General features: G+C 41.1%; 3 protein-coding genes across 8 annotated transcripts in view; 2 read left to right on the forward strand and 1 right to left on the reverse strand.

The window, feature by feature from the left end:
• The window catches only part of scn8ab (sodium channel, voltage gated, type VIII, alpha subunit b), a 55748-nt gene extending 39488 nt beyond the window's left edge, over positions 1-16260 (reverse strand). For 4 of the 6 annotated variants that reach the window (XM_042403021.1, XM_042403006.1, XM_042403031.1 and 1 more), the window contains exons 1-2: positions 15739-16260; positions 8282-8619 (exon numbers count right to left, since the gene is read on the reverse strand). In XM_042403021.1, coding sequence (XP_042258955.1) covers positions 8282-8563 — 282 coding nt within the window. In that variant the 5' untranslated portion in view covers positions 8564-8619; positions 15739-16260. Of the gene's footprint in view, positions 1-221; positions 384-8281; positions 8620-10172; positions 10490-15738 lie in introns of those variants that run through there. The other 2 variants (XM_042403012.1, XM_042403040.1) reach the window with 2 other exon arrangements.
• Positions 16261-16351: 91 nt separating this feature from the next.
• On the forward strand, positions 16352-18414 carry LOC121890687 (methyltransferase-like protein 7A). The gene is made up of 2 exons (XM_042403172.1): positions 16352-16941; positions 17722-18414. The coding sequence occupies exons 1-2, from the start codon at positions 16447-16449 to the stop codon at positions 17953-17955; spliced, it is 729 nt and encodes a 242-aa protein (XP_042259106.1). The 5' UTR covers positions 16352-16446; the 3' UTR covers positions 17956-18414.
• Positions 18415-18498: 84 nt separating this feature from the next.
• LOC121890679 (methyltransferase-like protein 7A) lies at positions 18499-20800 on the forward strand. The gene is made up of 2 exons (XM_042403159.1): positions 18499-19194; positions 20459-20800. Exons 1-2 carry the CDS (start codon positions 18697-18699, stop codon positions 20693-20695), a joined length of 735 nt encoding a protein of 244 aa, XP_042259093.1. The 5' UTR covers positions 18499-18696; the 3' UTR covers positions 20696-20800.
• Positions 20801-20881: the final 81 nt, after the last annotated feature.

The raw sequence follows: 20881 nt of genomic DNA on the forward strand, positions 1-20881 counted from the left end.
ACAGGTGATACTGAAATCCTTTTGAATGTGGCTTTTTAATAGGAGTCCTCACAATGTGGCCACTTTACCCATTTGTCACTTCAACAGTGAGTGATGTACTTTGGATTGTCATGGCCTTGCGGTATACAAAGCACAGAGAATAAAAAGAGTATAGTAAAAGGTATAGAAAAGGGCACATAGTCAGTGGTTTTACTCCTCTGACATCACTCCCTCTGTGTCACCCGAGAGCCAGAGGTACAGTCAACACCTCTGTCCTGCTTGCATCAGACAGAGCCTCAGTCCTGGGGAGCTTTCATCATGACAGCAGCAGCAGACAGGCGCATGTGAGGCTCTCCCCTCGCCGTGGCCAAATGACTCTCTTCTCCCCAGGTTTAAAGCTCTTACTGGAAGAGAACCGCAAATGCTGTCATCGATCAGGGGAAGATCTGCTGACTCTAGGCTCTCAACAACCACTCCCCACCCATAAACAGCAGTGGGCCAAGTGGGGCTGGGCACTGGGGTGAGGCAGCAGCCTCCGTGTTTAAGCGAGTGTGTGTTTGTGTGTGCACACCTGTGTGTGCTTGTGGGTGTTTTTGAACAAAGACAATGTGGGGTCAGAGTGAGACGTATGAGCATTATTTACAAACAGAAAGATTACTGGGATACAATATTTACAGCTAGCTTATAACCAATGTCTCCAGTTTCCTTTTACACTTAAATGCATCACAGTTTAGAGCTGGTTCACTGACAATTTGCAAATGTGGGTTGTTGTTTTTTGTTTTTTACCTCCTTTAACGTATTCCACTTGTGTGTATTTATGACACCACTGACCATGTTGGCCACCAGTGTTTACAGAAAACATGTCTATGTGTAACCAGCACGATGAAGATGTCAATTCATGATCACAAACTTTAACAATTTATATAAATTTGAATTCAAGATGTTAATTTCCTTTGCAGTCAACATTAAGCAATAAACAATTCTTGTGGTTGGTTGATATGAAGGCAGTTTACAGCCTCTCTTAACTGGGGGAAAAATATATTCAATTTAATTAAACTGCACTTAAATTTACAAATAATAAAGCTGTCAAAATCATGTGCACCAGACAGCATGCATTCAACCACAGCAGAGCATAAACCCAACTAGTTTACTTTCAGGATTATAATAATCACTGCACTCGCAAATGATAACTCACTTGTGGACACACTCGTGGTGTGAACCACACACACGTGGTTTACACCACGGGAAACACTAGAAAGAAATGGTGAGGCAACCAGAAATGTCCTGAGACAAGTGGTGTCCTCAAATTAAATTAAATTAAAAATAGCGTCTGCAGTCTGGGGAAAGACAAGATGTATTCTCTGCATCAGAATGCTCCTCTCTCTCTCTCTCTCTCTCTCTCTCTCTCTCTCCCTTTGCCTCTTTTTCGCCTATGAAGCATCTGCACTACTTAAAAAATCCTCTCACTATTCTTCCTGTCACAAGGTGAAAATAATTATCTATACTTCATCAACACACAGGATCTACAGTCATGTCCAAAGGGTGAATCTTTCTGTCAAACCAAGTGTTTGCTGACCAAGCAAATAGAGAATGTAGATGGAAGGAGAGGGTGTAAAATTAGCAATATCTCGTTAACAGCTACAGATGCCCTGCAAGCCTATGAACCTATGTTCCTTCTGCAATCATGGATAAATCCTGTAGATTTATTGGTTTTTGAAAACTTAAGAACTGTAGACAATCTCGCATACAGGTACACATATCTCTGCTTTGTCCTTACTGAGTTGGAATCGACATTTTCATAAGGATTCACAAATTCACTACAAAAAACGCTTCCGGTACTCAATGAATTGGGTCGATTTGGAGACAGAAAAATGTGCTGTTGACGCAAACTTGGCAAAGTGGCACAACTACAACAAGGGATGCAAAGGACAGGTAATTTCCTTAATTGATCGCCAGCCACATTAATGTATAATCAATCAATCACTGAAGCTTATAAAATACAAAATGCGTGCTTCATTCACTAAAAGCTTCACTGTCATTGGCTATTTTCACAGCCAAACTATATAAACACAAGTAAATGATTTGCGCCATAAATAAAATGTAATAATGCCAAAATTTTAATCAATACACATAATAAGTTTGTGCAACTTTACTAGAGGACTTATTTCAATTTCAGAATAGAAGCAAAACTCTGTGGTCAGAGGTGAGTCATATGAGCAGTCTGTTAACTGCTGAGCCACAGTGAACTGGATAAATGATCAGCCTCAACAGGCGCCACAGGCACTTAATGCAGTTTAGATTAACTGAAAACTCAAACATGTCATCAAGGTAAGCAGCACATTTACTGTGCTGTTCCTAATTTACCAGATAAACTTAATGTGACGTTCGTTGACAGACACTGAATACCAAGTCATTGAACTGAAAGGTTTGTTTTTCACAAAACATATCAACCATGTAGTGCACTACTATGCTTGGTAAATTGAGGATGAATTGCATCTCTTCACAGGAACGAGCATACAATCACACACAGAGTGACAGGCTACCATGGCTCACAAAACACTGTGTACGTCAAATACAGTGCATGTAACGCATGAGAAAACATCCACATATCACTGCTACAATGATCTATCCACATAATTGCATATTTGAGTGCATACAATTCATACATACTTACAAATATGCACAAACACACATACAATTCAGCAGAGTGAGCTTCGCTGTAAGGATAAGCCTTATTTGCTGCAAAGCTGGTGAGGTGAAATGTTCCTAATTCTCAACAGAGCGTTAAAGAAAAAGGCACATATGCAAGAATTAGGAGGCAGAATGCAGCTGCAAGGACAGTGTGTGTGTGTGTGTGTGTGTGTGTGTGTGTGTGTCTGTGTCTGTGTGGGTGAGGAGGAAGAATAGTGGAGCAGGGATATGTAGAGGGGCTTGCAGGGGTATGGGACAGCAGCAAAGAGAGCTGAAGAGAAAGAGGGAGAGAGAGAGAGATGAGGGGGTGGAGGGGTGGAGGGGGAGTGATGCAGAAAAGAAAGCCAGAGAGCTGCAGAGGGGAGAGAGCCAAACCTGAGATGGATGGGTAGACGGAGGGAGGAGGAGGAGGAGGAGGACGAATGGGTAGGCATGCAGCAGAGAGAGAGAAACTGAGAATGAGATGGAGAGGTGGGGGGGGGGGGGGGGCAGAGAAAGAGAAGGAGGGCTGAGTGAGATCTGAGCTGGGATACAACAGAGACAAAATCATGAGGAAGGGGTGTTGTACTTCTCTTAATCATCACACTACCCCAGTCTGACACCGACCAGTCTATTACTACATAAAACTGTAGATTTGGCCTTTCTAATCAACTGCTTCCAGCTTCTCAAATGTGTGAATTTGCTTCTTTTCCCATTTATATGATTGTAAATTAAATACCTTTGGGTTTTAGATTGTTGCTTGGACTATAAACAAGCAATTTCAAGGTGTCACCTTGGGATCTAGGGAAGCTGTGATGGGCATTAATCACTATTTCATAATATTTCATAGACTAAACAAGGAATCGATTGATAGTAGAAATAATGAAAACAATCTTTAGTTGCAGCTCTAAATGTCCTTCACAAGCTCCAATTAAGAACTTGCACATAAGATTTTTTTAAAAACATGTCTGGATTCAAAGGCCTCTTCATACAATTAGAAAAAAATGCACTGGAAATAGTCAGAATTAGCTGAATTGGGGCCCATTTTGTATTGACAAAGTGCATCTTGATTCAATTTTTAGAGAAGCAAAAATACGTCACATTGTTCATTGTGATACTTTGATGCTTTGTGACAAAACAGCACAGATCTCATGAGGAGCTTTAATTTCATATCTGTTAAGCATAATAGCCTGAAACCCAACTCGTATACGTGTGTTTGAGCTCGCTGCAGTGACGACTTTGCCAGTAATATCTCACCTAAATATGTAAAGTAATTCCCTGAAAATTATCCCATATGAAAAAAATGCGTCATCCTACTTCTCTACCTGTCTGCTGTGCTGCAAAACCCCACGTTCTACCCCTTACCCCCACCCTCCTTCTTTATACCAACCTGGCTAGCAGTGGAAGCACACTCAACCCCCTCCACCCCCATCCCTTCCTCACTCAGCTCAGTACAGGAGGATGCTGTGTCATCAGAGACTGAGGACTCAGACAGAGCACTAAAGCCTGGCCCTCGCTCTAATTTACTACACCCTAAAAAAACAAGAACGACGGGGGGGCGGGAGGGGGGGGGGCAGTGGAAGGGAGAAGGAAAAGGAGAGTAATCAGACAGCGACACACACCCACACGATTGGACACAGAGATAGTGGGATAGGGGACATAATGTAATGGTGTGTGCAATGCTACATGCTGAGATTCAGAGGCTACTATAGCTTTAGCCGTGAGCTCTCCTTGTGTGCTCACTAGTGGCTGCTGCTCTGCAGAAGCCTGGGCAGAAAAGACTGGTCTGCTGCACAGTGTTGTTATAGCACCGCAACAGGAAGAGAATAAAGCTTCTGCATCAATAAAACCTTAAAGATGTTCAAACTACTTTTTATACATACTGTACAACAGCCAAAATGAGCTGAATCATCTTAACTTCATGTCCATATATATCGAAATCCTCCTCCTACACATAAACACAAAGCTTGTGCACGTGGACGGTGCCAGCTAAAACACTAGTACGCCCTCCATCCATCCTGTCCAGCCTTTTCCTGTACGACTACAGCAGCTTTAACGTTACCTAATCACATCAGACGTTTGAAAAGCCAAAGCAGTCCTCTCCCCATCACAGGGGAAAACAAGAACTGCAACGCTGCATTTCTCTTCCTCACCACTGCCCCCTCTTCCTCTCTTTGATGCATGAGTGCTGTGATCAGGTTTCCTGCAGCTGACGGTAACACACACACACACACACACACACACACACACACACACACATACTTAGACACACTCATTGACATACAGTGCAATGGTAAGCGATAGGATGACTGTCGGTCGAGTAGAGGAGATGAGCAGCCTGGAAAGGTGAGGACACAAACAGCAGGAGGAGGACTGGACACTAATCGTGAATATACAGGGAGGCACTTTCTTAGGTGTGATCATGGACAGATACATTAGTGGATTAGGTAAATGATTGATATGAATGATAGTGAGATGGTGATGCAAGATGAGGTTTTAGCCTGTGACTCTTATTGAACTTGCTGACACACCACGTGTACGGGTATGATGAAGTTCGCAGATCTTGACTAAGCAGGATGAAGAGAAGTCAGAGCCTGTATTGATACAAATAGATGTAGCCCAATAGTTAGATAAGCAATATAGCTGGCAGTGTAGGAGCCCATTCCTTCCTTTAGAAATTCCCTGAAAACAAGCCCTTTAGCAAGGCACCTTAGCCACAACTGCACTGCAACTACGCTCTATGGTCATGGATTTAATTCTATATTATTATCATGTGTAACAAAATTTTGGTGACATGTTTTTACATCACTTATGAATCTAATCCCGACACTCATCATATAGGGATGTTGGCACAACATATCTGAATGTACCTGCATCAATTATCAATTATCAAACAATGATTCATTTGGATTTGGTTCCAACTAATGGTATATTCATTCATCTGTAAAACTGTGACCCCTGGCACACACATTGGTACATTCTGACCAAAAATAATTTGTAAAATGACTTTTCCTATGTAGATGAACAATTTTTTGTTTTTCAGGCATAACACTGTCATATCTATAATGTAGATTTGATCATATTTCACAACTCTTGCCAATAACAATCTGAGAAAAAACTGAACTGAACTGAAGTCTATTATCCATGCATTTCAGAGGCACTGGACATCTAGGACATGCAAATGTAGTGTCAGCCATTTAATACAACTACATCTACAAAGTAAATGACTGACTTTAGTAGTATTTTGATACTTTTAAAGCAAATAATGTGTTTATTTCATTATTTAGAATCAATAAGATGCGGTATTAAACCTAAATATATGAATTCAGATAGTTTAACAATCTTCAGATGAGAACCATTTTTGTTTAAAGGCTTTAAACAAACATTAACTCATAATCCAACACAGGATTTTAAATTCTTAAAGTAATCTTAGGTCCATGACAGATAACGCGTGCATGAAATGAATCATCACAGAGTCCAAAGAGTTTAAGAAAATGAATGGCATGTTCAATACCGCCATGTAAATGTAAATGAGGATGAGAGGCACATTCAGAACATCTAGGGGCTGAAAACACGATGTTTCAGTACATTGTTTCTTACATAAACTATAACACACAGTGCTTTGAAGCTTTGCAATGTAACATACTGTACCTAAGTGCTGGAATACTTTGTGCCTGTTTACTTTTGTTTAGCATGTTTACTCATCTGGATGAGCTATGAATGAGATCTATGTTTTAGTACATAGAGCCTAAATTGCCCGTCTGTTGTACTCTAATCCTATTTTTCATATCAGCTTTTGCACATGTTCAAAAACCTTCGATGTCAGTAAGTCTGAAATGTCCTGTAAGGGCGGTAATTCTATGAAACTGTGGATTTGCTTTGTACTATGCCCCCACTAACTTGTTAAGTAATAAGATCACTCCAGGAAATTGATTTTAGAAACAGAACACCTGTTTTTTTGTTTCACATCCACATATGAACGTACCCTAAGAAACCCTGACAGCATTGATCCACACTATTGTGTCTTATTGTGTCTTGTCCTGTATAATTTTCTCAATTTAGTCTTTGTGCAGATAACCTATATATATATATACACACATATATACACACACACACACACACACACGCATATAACTGAGACAAAAACATCTTCTACTAGAGGTAAAGGAGGTATGAAAGTAGAGGCCATGATAAACAACTGCACAGAAACTCTCCTTCAATTGCCTAAGAAGTGGGGCAAGTGAGATGCCACAGAGGAAAATAAGGAATTGTGGCAGTATGCACTGGGCAATAAGCAAAGTTGGAAAGGATAATAAGACAAGAATGCAACCCTTCCTGTGGCAACAACTGAACTGGGGCTGTGGATCAATAGATCAGAAAAGGCACATACACTTGATAGTTCCATCCGCCCTATGAGGGAGTGCTGCTGGCTGAGCTGGCCAGTCCTGCTGACTGGGCTTCTTGCTGCTGTACAGGCTGCGGATTCTCTTACACATTATCACTGCCACCACACAGGAGACTGGCTACTCCACACCTCTACACAGATGAAGGTACTACCACACGCTGCTGCCCTCTCCTCTCCACTTCCTGTCCTCTCCTGCCATCTTCTGCCATCTCTCCTCCTCATCCCTCCTCTGCTACCACTGAGCTACAGTAATGGCGGAGCCAGGCTAGGAGTTTGGAGTGGTGTGGGCCTAAATAACCTTGAAGTCTAGTCGATAAAAAGTGCATAATTTGGGGATATAATCAGACAAACAATTGGACATGGTTTGTGTCATTTGCACATGTACCACATGCAGAAATTATGTGACTGTGTAGCATAGTTAAGGTGAAAAATCACATCATCTTGGATAATAATAAGATTATAGTGATATGACCTTCAACAATAGTATGTAATAACCTTTTTAGAGGTTTAGTGTTTTTTTAGTTTTTAGTCTTTTTTTAAATATCCCTAAATTACTGATACAGAATGTAACAAAAAAACACATAAGTTGTACAGAAAAAAACAGAGATGGGGTAAAGAGGCCATTACCTATGCCCTACTGAAAAACATGGGTTGCAGTGGAGAGAAAAAATACTTTCAGACCCCCATGTTGCTAGACAGTTTACCAGATTCACAAATAAAGTCATACCTTCCATTTTTATCCCCTTCATGCATTAACACTAATATAACAATAATTAAACAACACTGCACAAACCTTTATGAATGTTATCACTTCCACAGCGACCCTGCTGTGTTGCAGAAGCAAAGGAATGACGTCCCTCTGTCTCAGTTGTGCTTTGATTGTACAGATGCACTCAAAAACTCACAGCCCTTGTACCATCTCTATGTGCACACTAATTATGTAGTGACTGTCTGTAAGTCCCTGTACCAGTGTTAAATGCCTCAAGGTCATCTTTGCTATTATGATATCCATGTCTCTGAAGTGAAAACAATGGATTGACCTGAGTATGTTATGACAGTGAATTTCATAAAAGACTGACAATGTTCTAATGTTCTAACTATCTATAAACTATAATCTCTAATCCTCTATGAATATACATCTACAAACCTTTCAATGGGGAAGAAGCAAAGGCTTCTCCACTGTACAGAGTGTTTGTTTGGGGAAAGCTGGCCTGTGTGACAACTCACTTTCTTGTTCATATAGTATGGGTCCAAATCCTCCAGCGGTGTTGCCACCATTCCATTAGGGACATCGCCGTAGATGAACGGCAGGCTCTTCCCAGCCTCCAGGTCACTATTGGGCTTGGGTTCATTGTCGTCAGATGTGTCGCGGTGACTACTGTCCGATCTGGGCTTGGGCGGTTGCTTGTTCTTCTCTTCTTTGATGCGCTTCTCGATATTAGCAAGCGTCTCCGGGGTAAACTTCTTGAAGCTGTCAGGTCCTGGGGGTGCAATAAGGGGTGCGGCCATGTTTTCATCCTGCAGCTATTTCCTCTTTATTTGTTTTCCATCCCAGACATCCAGCTCTGAGAAGAAGAGAACGACACACAGTGAGAGAGAAAGAGTGAAAGAGTATATTGAAAAAATTAAAAAAAAAAAAAAAAAAAGTTATCTAGTTTAGTTTTTTTTTTTTTTTTTTTTACACATATCACTTTGTTAATAACACTAGCCAGGCAAAGAAGGGTTATGGTTAAAAAACGTTGACAGATTTAGATTTTAGAGCTGAAAGAGAGATGTACACCAACTGCATCTCTTTTTCAGTGTCAGTGTTGCTCACAGACTAAAATTTACTAGTTCTGCCAGAGAAGGCAAACAAAGCAAAATTAAGCTGGTAAAGTGCAAACATTTGGAACATGGGCCAGTAAGCACTATTTTTGCTCTCTCCATCAACCTTATTGACCAAAGCATAGATCCTATATTCTCAAAAGCTAAACCCATGCACCCAGCACATAAAAGCACTGGATTCCTGTTTTCTCTGATCTTTGTGACCCCAAAAGCAACAAAACAGTGTCAAGTTTTCTCTCAAGTTGATGCTCACAAAGGATGTGCCCTTTATCCTACCAGGCACTCATCTGTCTGTCTGTCTGTCCCCTGACATGACATTTTGTCTTTCCTTCTCACACATTTCATTTGTATCCATGTTCTAACTTCGCCAATAGGCAGCATTACAGATTTCCTTAAAGCTCTGTACTGTTGCTATCAAGAATGAATCCGCCTGTAAGTATTGTTATTATTGTTTATCTTATTGAGAGCAGACAGCTACATCTGCAGATCTATGCAGCTTTCAGCTAATTGTTTTGGTGTGGAGGTTCCTGTGATTGAGTCCAAACAGCTCTCACTGATGATGGAAATAAAATAAGCAGGCACACGAGCTCACGCCAGCCTAATATACGCTGTCTGCCCAGTCCGAGATGACGAGGAGCTTAACAATCTTCAGCCAAGTAAGCAAACAAGGCACAGACGTTTGTGCTAGATGTGTTAAGTGCTAACACATCAATCATAAGAACTTGACTATTTGTTGTAAGTTTGTTTACTTCTTACATCATTATCCATTGATCTAAATTACAGAAGACAGATGGATGAATGTGACTGGGGCCGGTGGGAAAGACAGGAATAGGTGGGGTTTATTGCATAAGAATAATTCTAATATAGAGAAAAATCAAAACCTTTATAAAAATATTACTTGGCCCATATGTGCAGTGAAGCTCCAACACAGGCCACAGTGTGCACTCTGGTGTCTACATACTGTACTGACCAAAACAATGACTCTACACGGGACAATTTATTATTTATTAATTTTCAAATAACTAAACACCCTAAACTAACATGCTGAAGTGTGTCAAAAGATGCACCATGAATTGTTGCTGGGCTTGGTGGAAATTATTCAACCTCTGGAGCTCTGACTCATTGTTAAAACAGTAAGGTTGCCTACTGCATCTCTCCGAGGCTCGGATACATTTCACTCGGCTGATGCCTGATCTGTTTGATACACTTTATATTTGACAGTCAAGTAGCAGTTCGGGTTATGAAAAATCAGACAGCAGTGTGTGAAGCAGAAACAATGGCAAAGGGTACAGACCTTCAAAAATGAATCAGAAAGAAGTCAGAAGAAATCCACGGGCAGAGAGAAAGATCCAACGGCCCGGTATCTTCGGATTCAAGTAACCCAACCTCGGCACAACCTCTAAGTCTCCTTCCACCAAAGCTACATCAATTGATCTACCTGCAAGGTGATTCAAACCGGGATGCAATAGCATGACCAGCAGTGCATGTGCTCTGTAGCTACACGCAACGCCTCAAATCTAAAAGCAGGCAGCACAACTGCGAGGCGACCAGGAGGAAACTGACTGAAATTCTGCAGATGTCCACTAACTCACTAGGTCATATGAGTAACACTGCATTAAAAAAAATGGATTCAAACATTTTAATTTAAAAAGTCCCATTAGCGCACAACCCAAAACCCGCTCTCGCTTCAGTCAAATCCGTTATGAGTCAAGTGAGGGGGAAAAAAACCAGAAGGATGACAGAGAAAACTAACAACTCCGGCAGCCTCATCTGCCTCCCGAGGAAAAGATAAGCTGTCCTGTTCAGCAGCGTTTAGCAAACCGCTTTGACGCTGCGTCCTCTGTGCGGAGGAAAAGACATCCAGACGCGCCACGGCCCTCCGTCCTGGAAATTTAACAAAAAAATGTTTTCTTCTCCTCTCTCCACTCACTGATGATGATCTGACATCTGACGGAGCTAATCGGACACCGCGGAGGAGGAGGATGAGGAGGAGGAGGAGGAGGGGGTGTATGAAGGGGCGCTTGGATCGGGAGTCACATGGGCCGGTTAAAACTTAAAACATCCGTCATCTCCTGCCTGCAGTGATGTCTTAATGCTGCCTGTCACTAAATGCAGGATGCCGTATCTCAGTCCAAAATCCACAGCATCGATGAGGATGGGTGAGCCTAACAGGGCCCAAGTCCAGCATCGCTGATAGAATAACTTGGCTGCCAAATATTCAAGAGGCCTCAGATAACCCCGTATACCCCTAAACGGGTGGGGGCCACTTTCTTCATGCCTGAACGAGTCAATTTCAAGTAATTCCCTGACTGGAAATTTGGATTCGGATAATTCATTTTAAGAGAAGGAAAGACTTCAATTGTGGAGCATGTGACATTAGGCCACTATAAAGATAAACAGATAAAGAACACCTCTTTGAATTTCTCGGACCACCCGCTCCCCTTCATAATCTTATCATATTCATTGTCTGAAAGTGATTAGAGCCCATGTAGTCCTCAGTAAAGTCCACTGTTACATATTGAGGCGCGCCGCTGTCCTACACAGCCAAAGCCTAAAATACTGCAGTGTGGTTTATTGCTGCTATAGGCTCTAACTAACTAACTAGTAGGTCAGTTGAATGCACAAGTCATGTCCTGACAACTCACACCTGGTCTCGACTCAAAGCAGCCTATAGTCTTCATCACATCATCAGAACCCAATTTCATACCTAAGAAATTATTTACAGCCAAAAAAAAAAAAAAAGGAGAAACAAAACGGCCTCAAGGCTATACCACACCCGTACAGATAATGTCTAGGCGACAAGCATCGAGAGGCTCCATATGATGCAGGTCTACACAGTAACAACATGACGGGGAAACTGTTTTTAATGGGAGCGTGAAAAAGACTAGAAAAGGGTGCCGCGGCCCCCTTTGAGGACTGCCAAACTAAAGACGCACCTACCTCCTCACGCAATACAGTCTCCAAAGAGAGGGGGAGAGAGAGGGAGAGAGGAGGGGAGGGGAGGGGAGGGGGGGGCACAGAGGTGGAGTGTGGGGGTGGGGGAATAAAACTATCATAGTTATAAAATAATGGTGGCGAAAAAAAAAACAGGCTACCTAGAATTATTCTGCAAGCGACGCATTATTGGTGTAGTTGGAGCATACAGGATAGTTATTGTCGCCACTCAGAGAAGTTTGACGTGATCTCACTTCTACATCCCATATGCGTATGTTTCACATTCTGACACACTGAAATGTCATTCCTTCCAGCGGCAGGCCAACACCCCAAATAACCTGCTGTCTCCCCCTTTTTTCCATCCACGTCGCATCACAAAATCCACGTTACCCCCCTTTTTCAAAAACATCACATTTTCCCCACTTCTAACTGGTGCCTCGCATACATGTTTGTCCATGTACTGGCAAGGAGCCCTCCACAGACGCTAGGAAAAGATGCTGAGAGAGGGACCGCTCTGCGGCACTGGGATGCAGTCAGTCGACAAAGTGGGACTGCGAGCCATCCACCGACAAAAATATCAGGCAAAGCAGAAAACATATTGTCTACTTACTTTTTCTCGCATTAACAGAAATCCAGACAGCTGTCACTGAACTGCAGATGTAGGAAAGAGTCGGGAGTAACTGCGGCTGTCGCCATATTGTTGCTTCTATCTTCCTTCCCAGTGCGTGCGGCTACCCTGCATAATTGATGACTCTCAGCAAATTGTTAGGGAGTGTCGGTAAATGCCTTCAGTTTCAATAACGGACAAGAGACCGCAGCACCGTAAGCAAAAAAAGAGGGGGGGTGGGGTGGGGGGGGAACACTGTTCATGTAACAGCAGTCATTGACATTCGGGTTATTGGCAACATAGCTACGTTTATTTTGATCTCTTGTGTACGTGGCTCCTGAAATTACAGTTTGATAAGAAATTTGGGCCATTTTACACCAAAATTCATCCTGAGGTTTTTTTTTATGTTTATTTTGCATACAAACAAATGAAGAAGTTGTGTTGCTTATTCTTGAGTTAAAAAAAATCTAGTTAGAATGGACCTACAAGTCAATAATTTATCAATGTGTGACTTTTAAGCTACCAGTGGCAAACATAATTCTTTCATAAAAAGTTTCACCATGTTAAACTACAGTATATTTATATGGCCTTGACTCTATTTGTTGCACATATATTTTTTGTTTTAAATATAAGCATATAGGCCATTTTCATTAAAGAAATATTGACTTGTCATAGTAGAAAAACCACAGTAGCATTAATGATGGCTCTGTTGTGTTCAAGTGTCCCAGGAAGCCATGACAGTGTGACAGTGGGCCAATATGCATAATACCAGGACCCTGAAACCACAGCGGCTAAATGGAATTCAGCCATCATTCATCATGTGAAAACGATCCACATTGCACAACCCAGGTTTAAAATTCTGAGCCCAGTTCTGTAAAAGTTCAATCTGACTTTCATTAAATATAGTAAGAAATCAAACTGTGACACAGGCAAAATGCATAAAGATCACACTGTGATTCCAAAGATGTTGGTATTTTAATGGTTCGCAGTTGGCTAAATGGTACTGTATGGAGCCGTCGCAATTCTACAAACTACTTGAACTTCTGACCAGTTTCTGGTTCTAGCTAAAGAAATATTAGTGCTTCCACATACACTGGCACCAATGAGCTTCAACGATTAGTCGATTAATCAATTGGCAGAATATGAATCGTATAATATTTTGATAATCGATTAGTCACTGTAGTCATTTAAGCAAAAATGCTAAAAAAAAAAAAATGCTGGTTTTAGCTCCTTAAATGTGATGATTTCATGCTTTTCTTTGTCATACATGATAGTGAAATGAATATCTTTGGGTTTTGGACTGTGGGTCAAACAAAACAAGACGTCACCTTTGACTCTGGAAAATGATAATGGTCGTTCTCACTATTTTCTGCCATTTTATTGATCAAGAAGGAAAAAAATAATAGGCAGATTAATCAATAATGAAAATAATCGTTAGTTGCAGCCCTCGTTGTAACAGTCATTATTCCAAGCTGAAGTAAAATCTATGAGCAGTTTAGTGGTGAGGAAGTATAAGCAGTATCTGACACTGCACCTTTATGACTTAGGTTTCAAACCTTACTTTAATTCATACAGCTCACTCTATATCATGGTGTCTTAGACAGACAATAAAGAATTGTACATGGATCAATCAGCATACTGGTTTGTTTAGACTTGTTTAGACTGCTCACATTCAATTACTGAAAGAAAATCACTACCAGTATACTGAACCTTAGTCTAGAGCCTTCACCCTTCAAAATAGAGTGTTGGGGGATTTTATACAGGAAGTGTTTTGAATATGACCCAACAATGTCTCTATCTGGTGGAACTTTGGAGAACTGCATACATTTTCATTTCTCAAGTGACTTTTCAGTGCAGCATTTTAGTTTATTTCAAATTTGTGAGCATGGGAAATACTGCAACCCTAAACCTATTCCCATTAAATCCTGTACATAGTGTGCTGTAGAAGGGAGAAAGCTATGTCAGACTTGAAGTCAGACTATACCCATAGACTATGGCCGGGGATTGTGTTGGGATCACCCAGGAGGATCTAGGGAGAAGGGCTTCAAAGCTACTTTGCAGAATATTGCACTGCTACGACATGGACACAGATACAGAAGTATTCTGAAACAATGTTTTACATTTACAAAACTATGGGATTCAAGGAGTGAGGACTGTTGAGCAAACATACAAGACTGGTCTGTAACATGATTAGGTTGGTACAGTATAAATACTGTGCAGTCAAGTAGTAGCAGAACAGTGACACTTTTTGTTGTTTTGGCTCTGTATTCCAGCACATTGTATTTGAAAAGAAACAATGACTATGAAGTAAGTAGTCCTTGAATTGAGATTGTTTTGTCAACTGCTGTTTCCAAGGTCAAAAAGTAACTATCAAACTCAACTTTTGGACAAGAAGCCCTAGAAGTGCTCAGAATCATGGGGAGTTTAAACTTCTACAGACCATGACAACTGAGCAAACTTAATTTGTTGATGAAGACCATGTGATGTGGTGGAAAGCTCCAGAACATGCATTTAAGTGCACCTTGAGTTGAGATTGTTTTGTCAAATGACTATGAGGGATAAATGTTAACTTTAAGCTTCCATTTGAAAGTGTCATTATTCATATCAGAGGAACAATGCAGTAATCATATCCTGTTTTTTTAGACATAGTCCCCCAAATTTAGGTAGGCAGTGTAACCTATATGAATTCATCATATTTAATACTTAGTTACAAATTCTTTGCAGTCAATGCTAAGGGGGATTTGCTTTAAGTTCGGTCTCAGCTGGAAGTCAGGTTAGGTGACTGACTTGAAAGGTCAAGAACATTTCACTTTTTTTGGCCCTTAAAAACCTTTGGCCCAGTAATGAGCTTCACTGGCCTAAAAATGGATGAATTATGTATTTTTTAAAAAGGATTACAAGTTCTACACTGTTCACCAAAAAAGTATGCGAACACCCTCAATACTTTATTAAATGGATTAAATGACTACGTGTAATCTGTAATGGTTTGCTTGCAATGACAAACACACCAAGAATTATCGCCAAATTCTTCAGCTCTGTGGGCCATTACAGCCACTTTTAGGTCAATGTTTTGTTACAGAAGCCCGCAAATTTTCTGTTTGGTTCAGTCTTGCAGCTCTTGTCGATCCCATTTCTAGCAGCAGCAGCGAGCAGCTGTTTTCAGCAAAACAAAAAGAACCACATCACGGACAAACAAAGTAAGCAACTATAGCTAGTGAAAAACAGTCAAACAGCTTTTTCACGACCCCGGAGGTGATGTCAAGACTATGGCATAACAATTTTTGTCTGAGAAATGTATATATCCATGTTGTGGACTCACAGTTTGGTTTGAGGTTTGAAGTTTAAAGCCTTGAGTTTGGCATTTTGACCGTCGCCATCTTGGATTTTTGGAGCCAGAACCAACGACCATATTTGGACGTGAGGGTGGCGCTGACTGTAGCGCTAGCTGCTAGCTTGGTGAAGAAGACTTGAAACTAGCGATTAATGCCATAAACTCATTAGGAAAGTGTTAGTAAATCAAGTGAGAAGCAGGGTAATTTTCCCAGAGACATCCATACAATCGGACTCTTTAGAGCCAGTGGAGTCGCCCCCTGCTGGCCACCACAGAGAATGCAGGTTTAAGTCAGCAGGTCTCAGACCCGGACATAGATGTATTACAAGAGCTCTTACAATACATCCACGGACCGGAGTTGCCCGCTTGGCTTAAGCAAGTATATCTCGGACCTTAGAGTTTGCAGTTTCGTCCAGTTTCCAACAACAGCTGAATCCCGTTAGTTGGCGTTAGAAGGGATTACAACGGTAACGTTAAAATGTAGCATAATAGTAACGTCACTATCATTTAGGTGTACGTACCGCTGATCGCTGGCATTTAGATATAGCGTCACAATGTTTACATCGTTACGTTTATACATGTCGACATTTATTTTGATTTGTTAACCGGATATCCTGTGTCGCCCAATTCCTCGTGATAGTTTGTTGTCGACACTGCTGGTAGCTGCGTCCCCGCTGCACAGGACACCGGCACGTAATGGCTTTTCTAATGAGATTATGCATGTTAGTCGTCAATGTGTTGTGCTTACCCCTTCATGTGCTCGAAGCCGTCGGCCTGTACAAAATATACAAACGCGTCTTCCCACTATGTGTGTATCGGATATCTGTTAACTACAATAAGAAAATGTACGATAAGAAGAGGGAGCTGTTTCTGACTCTCCCAGAGTTCAACAAGGCCGGTGGCCAGATGACGATTTTGGAAATTGGTTGCGGCTCTGGCACAAATTTTGGGTTTTATCCACCCGGTTGTAAGGTGATCTGCACAGACCCGAACCCTCATTTCCAGAAATATCTGAAGAAAAGCATGGGCGAAAATGACCACCTCACATATGAGAGGTTTGTGGTGGCATCGGGAGAGGACATGGGGTCGGTTGAGGACGAATCGGTAGACGTTGTGGTCTGCACCCTGGTGCTCTGCTCTGTCAACAACATACCGCAAACTCTGCGGGAGGCGCACCGCATACTGAGGCCAGTAAGTCGTCTGTAACTACTGAGAGAAATTCAGTGAAAACGCTACTAAACTGCAAACATACCTTATAAAAATGCAGATTTACCACCACAAAAATACATTTTTACACCGCAGTCTGCATAGATAACACTGTTCTTATAATGGCTTCATTGGACTGCAACTTCTGGGTTAATGTTTAACCATTCACTGTAGTATTGCATGTAGTATTGCACTTTACTGGAGTAGGAGATTAGGTGTGTGTGTTTGTGTAAATATAAAACCGAAAACATGGAATGAAAATCCATGAATATGGAATTGATGTCCAAGATATATATCGGACAATAAGAATCAAGAAATTCCACTATAGAGATGTGAACGATATTTTTCTGGTATTTTAAAGACTTTCGCCATTATAGTTTGTCCACCAGTGAGGACAAACTATAATTGATAACATGTGTTCATATCTTGTTTTGAATTAAAGACATTTATCTTTGTTTATGTTATGTATTTACGTATATTATCATTTTTTTAAAACTCTCAAATATTTGTATTGGAATAAACGTCCAGAATGTGCCAAAAGATGATGCCAGTGTGGCTTATCATCAGGTTTGAGTACAATCAGTATGTTTCATTCCATGATACTCAGGACTTTCATTCACCATGATCAAGTTTTATTCATTATTGTCAAACTTTCAGAAAAGTAGCCTATGGAAACCCAGAAAACTAACAAATATGCACCAGGTGCAATTGATACATTTTGAAATCTGCGTGGACAAATACACATAACAAATATTGGCTTTGCAGGGTGGCGCCTTCTATTTCATAGAGCACGTTGTTGCAGACCCCTCCTCTTGGGCGTACTTCTTCCAGCATGTCCTCCAGCCGGCGTGGTACTACTTTGGCGACGGATGCGAGGTCACCCGGGCAACATGGAAACATCTGGAGGCAGCTGGATTCTCTGACCTCAAACTAAGACACATCGAAGCGCCGCTCTTCTTCGTGATCAAACCGCACATCATAGGGTATGCTGTGAAATAGATTGTGTCCTGGTTGGCTTTGTAGTAATCTCGCCTCACAGGGTGTGTAAACACGCCAAGCACAAAATGCCTCTCCTCCTCTTTTGTCTGATATGATTGATCACCAGTAATCCAGATAACACTAGGCAATTTGGCTTTTTTATTTTTGTATTAAAAAGAAACTGCTCGTGTTTTTTTTAAGACAATTAATGCGTTGAATGACAATTTTACATAGACAGCACACAATAAACACTAATTTTGTATACCGTTTAAGTGCCAAATATAGTCAATCTTGATGTCTGTTTGATTTTATATCCCACAGTCCTCACCTCCAAGTTGCTTGCTGATGAATTAATATAACACTACCATAGAGAACTAATGTATGTTAGTGTTTATCTGTCTGCTACTCGGTGTGGCCCGTTTGTATCTTCCACATGTCAACTAACATTAAAAATAAAATAAAATAAAATTGCTGTGATTATGCTGATTGTGTTGTGTCTTAATAATGATTGAAGAATTTAACCTGTTACAGGAGTCTTTTCTCTTATGAAACAAGTAATGAGATGAGATGGGCAGGAAAAGGAAACTGATTTTGGGGGGATTTTTGTGTTGATTTGGTACTTTTCTTTCCCCCTTTGATGTGGACCATCAGTCCATTTGCGCCATCGTGTGTTCAAAGTGCAATATGGGCATCGTCGCCCAGGTATTAGTGTGTAATCTTTTGATCTTCTCAAGTCTCCTGTCTAGATAAGCTCAGTCCAACATGAAGTCTTGTCTCATGAAATTATGCAGATTCCTTTGCAAACTCTTGACTTTGCCCTTACATCTCATGGGGATCATAGGCTTTTACGGTATGTACAAACGTTTTTTTCCGCTGCTTGCCTACAATATAACCTTTTCGTACAACGACAAAATGCACAAAATGAAGAGAGAGCTTTTCCGAAACATGTGCAAGTTTGCAAACACCGACGGCACACTTCGCCTGCTGGAGATCGGTTGCGGCAGCGGGGCGAACTTCCAGTTCTACCCGTACGGCTGCACGGTGGTCTGCACTGACCCCAACCCGCACTTCGAGAAGTACCTCCGGATGAGCATGGAGGCAAACAAGCATCTGACTTATGATGAGTTTATAGTTGTCTCAGGGGAGGACATGAAGGAGGTAAAGGACGAGTCTGTGGACGTTGTTGTCTGCACCTTGGTGCTCTGTTCGGTCAACAGTGTTCACCAGGTGCTGCAGGAGGTCCGACGAATCCTCAAAACAGTGAGTCTAAGTGCGGCCTTCATGTGTTGTAGGAAATATTTGATTTATGACTCCACGCACATGAATGATAAAGTGGTGGGCTATATGAGAATAGCTGGATTAACCTGTTTGGGGTCTCCTGGGTACTAAACATCTTTATTTATAGCCTATTTAATAAACCCAACCTCCCTCACTTCCCTTTTATTATTTAACATTAAGCTTTATGTATTCAGGAAATCTCATTGAGATCAGGATCTCTTTTGCAAGAGAGACCTGAGAACAGGTTACACATACACAGGATCACAATAAGACGGTTCATTCACATCACAATCCCAAAACAATCATGGTACACACTAACAGACACACTACTTAAAGCAGTCACAAACAAAATGAATGTCAGCTTGTAAAACTAAAAAAAAGTCCCTCAGAGGAACAAGTGTCTTACTTCAAACTGTATGTATTCTGTTGCCTCCAAGTTCCCACTAAGTACAAATGTGAAGTACCATAAGGCCCCAGGTTTTGTGTGTGTTAATTAGTTCGTGGAATAGGAATATGCACCATGTGAGCACAATATGGACTAAAATAATAACAATGTTGAAACTAAATTTTAACAAGACAGGACACAAGATTAATGCAGGACCTACCTTAGCTGATATTGCACATAAGTAGTACAAACCTCCTAACAAACTTACAATTTATCCTGTTTCCAAAAGCCAGTTGACATGTGGTTAAACTGGGGGGCTTTTGGGGCCTTTGAGGGTCTGGGGCCCCGGGGGCTGGGAGCATGTAAAACATGTCGAGTAAGATTTAAGGCTACTTGTTAGATTATAGTAAACATTAACTGTACTGTTTTTGTTGTTGTTGATACTGATGACTTGAAACCAAAAAACATTTCTTGGGCTGTCTGAAAAGTACAGATTAGGGCTGACCTTCACACTGAGAGTGGTTAGGCTTTGAAAATGGGCATCATTAGTGTTAAACTTGCGTGGTTAATAGATCAGAGTCTGTAATTTAGCTTTATATAGAGATATTATAGATATATAGATCTCGTCATGTTATAATTACACAAATGCTCATTTCATGAAATGATGATACTGAACAGCATGGACACCAATTTTTCTACTTTTTGTTTGTTTGTTTACATGTCAGTTATCCCTTCCACCTGCTTCAATTTCTGTGTGAGAGTTTTGTCCAGTAACAGTCAGGAAGTAAAGTGAACAGTGTAATAGAACCAGATTTGATTAAAATCATGCAATAATCTGTTTTTATTGTCTCTCTCTGGCAGGGTGGAGCCTTCTACTTCATGGAGCATGTTGTGTCAGGTCCATCCTCCTGGACTTATTTCTTCCAGCATGTGCTCGAGCCTCTCTGGTACTATCTTGGAGACGGATGCTCGATAACCAGAGCAACATGGAAAGATCTTGAGGCGGCTGGTTTCTCTGAACTTCACCTAAAACACTTTGAGGCTCCAGAGGTCACTTCAATGATAAGACCACACATCATGGGATATTCCATTAAATGACTGCAGGGGACAATCAGCAGACTTCAAGTTGCCCCTTGTAGGCTCCACAAATATTTTATCTTAACCCGCCCACCTGTAATATATAAAATAGCCAGAAAGCAAATAAAACACTGCATGAGACACAAAACACATAGGTGTATGGGATCTGCTCCTCTTTCTATTTACACTTGACAAAAATACTTCAGC

Source organism: Thunnus maccoyii, chromosome 3 (assembly GCF_910596095.1).
Source record: "Thunnus maccoyii chromosome 3, fThuMac1.1, whole genome shotgun sequence".
NCBI classification, from domain to species: Eukaryota; Metazoa; Chordata; class Actinopteri; order Scombriformes; family Scombridae; genus Thunnus; species Thunnus maccoyii.

Bases quoted from the DNA above. Each gene is read 5' to 3' on its own strand.
- LOC121890687 (XM_042403172.1), top strand. From the start codon at position 16,447: ATGGCTTTTCTAATGAGATTATGCATGTTAGTCGTCAATGTGTTGTGC. The intron at 16,942-17,721 runs GTAAGTCGTCTG...TTGGCTTTGCAG, and splicing joins CGCACCGCATACTGAGGCCA to GGTGGCGCCTTCTATTTCAT.
- LOC121890679 (XM_042403159.1), top strand. From the start codon at position 18,697: ATGAAGTCTTGTCTCATGAAATTATGCAGATTCCTTTGCAAACTCTTG. The intron at 19,195-20,458 runs GTGAGTCTAAGT...TCTCTCTGGCAG, and splicing joins TCCGACGAATCCTCAAAACA to GGTGGAGCCTTCTACTTCAT.